At 32.7% G+C, this 4,859-nt stretch overlaps 1 protein-coding gene across 1 annotated transcript; it reads left to right on the forward strand.

Annotated features, from left to right (window-relative positions):
- Positions 1-913: 913 nt before the first annotated feature.
- Positions 914-2,897, forward strand: LOC120070091 (AAA-ATPase At2g18193-like). Its single transcript, XM_039021944.1, has 2 exons — positions 914-1,912; positions 2,027-2,897. The coding sequence occupies exons 1-2, from the start codon at positions 938-940 to the stop codon at positions 2,576-2,578; spliced, it is 1,527 nt and encodes a 508-aa protein (XP_038877872.1). The 5' UTR covers positions 914-937; the 3' UTR covers positions 2,579-2,897.
- Positions 2,898-4,859: the final 1,962 nt, after the last annotated feature.

Here is a 4,859-nt window from a genome sequence, read left to right on the forward strand (position 1 = left end):
AATAAAATAAAATAATTGAAGTGAATTAAAGATTAAAATAAGGTATCAAACCGATACCTAATATTAGTTATTATTATGATTTATGCTAGTTGTAGGTGGTGTAGACATTCCTACCACTAAAAGGAAATAAGATGCACACCATGGTGCTAAGTTTAGGATCATAGTTTAAAATTTGACCCCAATTTATTAATTTTTAGTAAAACGACAGTTTTTCTTTTTTTAAAAAAAAAAATTTAATATCGTGTTGAATAACAATGTTTTCTTTTCTTGATTTCTTTTTAAAGATGTATAAATTATACCTTTTTAGACGTGGAGGGGAGTGTAAAAAGCTAGGGAATCTTGAATCAATTAGAAAAGGCAAAATTTTGATTATGACATAATATGGAAAAAGAAAGACCCATTGGCATTAAGTACAAGAAAGTTGTAACAACGCATCTCAATCTTTTTAGTGGCGATTTTCTCCTTTTTACCAACTCCATTACTTCACTTCCCATAAATAGAGTTTTTTTATTTGGATTGTTATTAAATATAGAAAAATAAATTAAAATATTTACGAGATATAGTAAAATTTTAGAATTATTAGTGATAGATATTGATAGAAGGCTATCGATGTCTATCAACGTATATATTGATAGTTCTAAAATTTTGCTATATTTTATAAATAATTTTACCATTTCAAATAATTTTTTTTTCTTTTTTCTGTTGGGTATGAAAATAGTTTGATATTTTAAATTAGACCAAACCCGTGTGACTTGCGTGGTTTCACACATGAAAAAACCAAAGCGAAATCACCAATATGGAATTTGCTTACTAATTACGCAATCTCCAATGATGATTCCACATCATCATTCTTGAACCCCAAGCCAGAGCCAAACGTCCACCTCCTTTATAAATACAATACAATTTTCCTTCTTGCTTTCTCATTCCTGATTCCAACATGTTCAATTTCAAAGAAATGGCCGTTCCCCAGTCCGCCTCCGCCGTCTTCTCCGCCTACGCTTCCTTCGCCACCACCATGATGCTCATCCGTTCTGTCACCAACGAACTCCTCCCCGCCAAATTCATCTCCTTCCTCTCTTCTATTTTCGTTTACTTCTTCGGCTCTATTGCTTCTCAGACTAAGTTTGTCATCGAGGAGAATTCTGGGTTTACCATCAACGAGGTCTTCCAAGCCGCCGAGTTTTATCTCCGTACGAAAATCTCCCCTTCTATTGACACTCTCAAGGTTAGCAAAACCCCCCGCCAGAAGAAAGTCAGGCTGTCCATCGACAAGGACCAAGAAATCATCGATTACTTTGAAAACATTCGCCTCCAGTGGCGATTTGTCTGTTCTGTAGACGAACGCAATGGGGGTGGTGGCAGAGAGAAGCGCCATTTTGAGCTTTCGTTTCCCAAGAAATTCAGGGATAGAGTTGTCGATTTCTATTTGCCTTATGTGTTGAAGAGGGCCAAGGAGATTAAAGAGGAGCACAAAGTTGTGAAGATTTTTAGCCAGGAATGTCAGTATGATGACGACAGCGGCGGCAATTGGGGCTCTGTAAATCTAGAACATCCGGCGACGTTTGATACGCTGGCCATGGACCCTGAGTTGAAGCAATCGATAATCGATGATTTGAACAGGTTTGTTAGAAGGAAGGATTTCTATAAAAAGGTGGGGAAGGCTTGGAAGAGGGGATATTTGTTGTATGGTCCTCCTGGTACGGGAAAATCAAGCTTAATTGCCGCCATGGCTAACTACCTTAAGTTTGACATTTACGATTTGGATCTCACAAACATGTACAGCAATAGCGATCTCAGGAGGGTTTTGTTAGCCACAACAAATCGTTCGATTTTGGTGATAGAGGATATAGATTGCAGCGTGGAAATACAGAATCGCCAGAGTGAGGAACATTTTGATCGATCCAACAGCAAGGTTAGTTTTCGGGGTTTTTTTTCTTCCTTGGGAGCCCTAATTGGAATTTCTGAATTCTATTACTCTGGAATGGAAAATTGAGATGAGGATTTTGATTATGATTATGATTTGCAGTTTACGTTGTCGGGGATGCTGAATTTCATCGACGGATTATGGTCAAGTTGTGGAGATGAAAGAATCATAATATTTACAACGAACCATAAAGATCGATTGGATCCTGCTCTGCTGCGGCCGGGTCGGATGGATGTGCATATAAACATGTCGTATTGTAGCCGTGAAGGGTTGAAGGTGTTGGTGTCGAATTACCTGGGCGGGGAAGCGACTAAGCATTGTATGTACGGAGAAATAGAAGAGTTGATGGAAGATATGGAAGTATCACCGGCAGAGATTGCGGAAGAGCTAATGAAGGGCGAGGAGACGGAGGCCGTTCTTGGAGGTCTGGTGGGTTTTCTAAAACGTAAAAGGGAAGAACAGAGGAAGGAGAAAGAGGAGAAAAATGAAGAGGAAGAAGAAGAAAGGGATGAAATTGAAGAAGTAGAAGAAGGTGGAGATGATGAAGATTCAGAAAGGAAAAAATGGGAACCGAGAAATAGAATGCTAAGAATTGGATATGGATATAGAGGACGCGGGCGTGGGCGTGGGCGTGGTCGTGTGCGTGGGCGATGATGGGTGTGAATTCATGGGAGTGGGTAACCATTGAGGAAATAGAAGGAAGCCCTGTTTTTGTGATTGGGTTTCGTTTGGTAGAGGTCGAGTTGACTCGGGTTGGGATGAGTCATGAGTGGATGGACCTGAGTTGAGTTATTTCAACTAGAAATTACTTGGGTGGTTCTGTTTCGGTGCATCCCAGTTTGCTGTTCAATAAGCAATTGTTGTATTCTTTTCCAAAAAATCTTTTTTTTTCTTTTTTTTCAAATGTGGGGTATGAGATTAGGAGAGATGCCCTTTCAAGTATGAGAATGTGAAAGATGAATTTTTGAGGCTATTGACTATCTAAATTTTAAATTTTGAATTTTGAATTTTGAATTTTGAATTTTAATTTTTAATTTTTAATGTGTAGAATTATATTAAATTAGGATAAAAATAATTAGAAATATTATCTAGATGTTACAAACCCAATTTATTTTTTTAATTAAAATGTGTATTATAAATTACATAATATTATAAATAATAATTATGTAATTTTTTTAATATAAAATATGTTCATAAATTAATTAATAATTAAATATTATCAAATATTGAGTAACTATACATATTTTCATTCAAATCTCTTTTTAGATTCTTTACCAATTACATATTTTGGTTGAGCAATTTTTTATGAAGCATAAACACAGATACGTCTATACGGTACGAATACGATCGGATGTGGAGATATGTCATTTTTTAATATATATATTTCTAAAAAATAAGGATACGGTTGAAGTTACATTTTCTTTTTCTTAAAAAAAATCTAGGATATAGATAAATTTAGCATACAAGCTAATAACAATAACACAAAATAAAATACAAACATTGAAATATTGTGACTCATATTACAAAAAAGAAGAAGATTAGAGAGAGAAGTATGAAAATAAACGAAGAACTCCTTCATTGTTGAAGATATTCAAATAGTTTATATTTTGGTTAGGAATTGGTCCGTTTATTTATTCCTTTTAGTTTTGGACTTTGAGTAGTGAATTTTTTTAATAAGTTGTCTAGTTTTAGATTGGGAAAGATCAGATGAGTTGTTTGACTTTTTTTTTTTTTTACGCGTAGAAATAGAAACATCAAATCGCGTGTCAGATACGTATATTGGTATTCGATACGTGTATACTGATTCTTTGCTTCACATGAAATACATGTGCTTCATAGGCAATTTTAAATTCTCAAACCAATTGCTAATCTCAAAATAATAATAATAATAATAATAATAATAATAATAATAATAATAATAATAATAATAGCTCCCCATGAAATAAGAGGAATCATTACACTCCATACTCCCCTTTTTGTTAAAAAAAAAAAAAAGAATAAAGAAAAAAAAAGAAAAATCATCTTCTATATTTTTTTAGAAAATACAGGATTATTACGCTGTAATTTTTTAATGGGTGTAGCTCCACCTAAGCATTTTTCGTCAAAGAAAACCATCCTCAAAACTCCATAATAACAAGATCCCATTATTTGTAGTAATTTTCCTTATCATGAACCATGATGAGTTTCAATTAATTTATCATTGATTTAAATATACATGAATATTTTTTAGAATCTTTGACACATCTTAAGATATATTATTTTTTACCTTTCATCCAATTGTCCAATCATATATGTAGATAGCAAATTCTTCTTACTTACTTTTATAAATATTGTTCATTTTTCTCATTTGCATGTGATTAGTGTGTAATGATGAGCCAAGAATTTGATATAGAATGGACACTATGTAATAAAAAAATCTATAAAAAAAATGTAAAAAAATATTCATAACTTCGTAAATTAAATAATTTAATATATACTACAACTGTCATTTATGAGATTTCATGTTAATTTTTCTTTATATATGTTATAAGACAATTATTCATCTATTGATCTCCATTTTGATTACGCAATTGAGTTTTATTCATTTATGTATAAATTAAAAACAAAAAAATTGAGACAAATTTGAAATTTACTTATATGATATGCATATTCTGAAAGTGACAAAATATTTTTTAGTTTTAACTCTAAAATTTACACATTGTAATGTGAATTTTGAAGAGAAGAAAAAGAACCAATAAGTTAGGTCTTTTTTTTCCATGAAAACCCATAGTTTCTATTTTTGGGAAAATTGTCCGGTTTTGACCCTAAAACTTTTTCCCCATTAAAAAATAATCCCATCTTTAAAATCTACTTTTTCTTTAACCATGTTCCCAACATTTCAGACTTTTGGAGAGACCTACTATGTAAAAAGACAATTTTGCCCCTCAATAAATGG

The sequence above is a fragment of the Benincasa hispida genome, unplaced genomic scaffold (genome assembly GCF_009727055.1).
Source record: "Benincasa hispida cultivar B227 unplaced genomic scaffold, ASM972705v1 Contig905, whole genome shotgun sequence".
NCBI lineage: Eukaryota > Viridiplantae > Streptophyta > Magnoliopsida > Cucurbitales > Cucurbitaceae > Benincasa > Benincasa hispida.

Coding starts and splice junctions, on each gene's coding strand:
- LOC120070091 (XM_039021944.1), top strand. CDS start 938: ATGTTCAATTTCAAAGAAATGGCCGTTCCCCAGTCCGCCTCCGCCGTC. Junction 1,913..2,026: donor TTGATCGATCCAACAGCAAG/GTTAGTTTTCGG, acceptor TATGATTTGCAG/TTTACGTTGTCGGGGATGCT.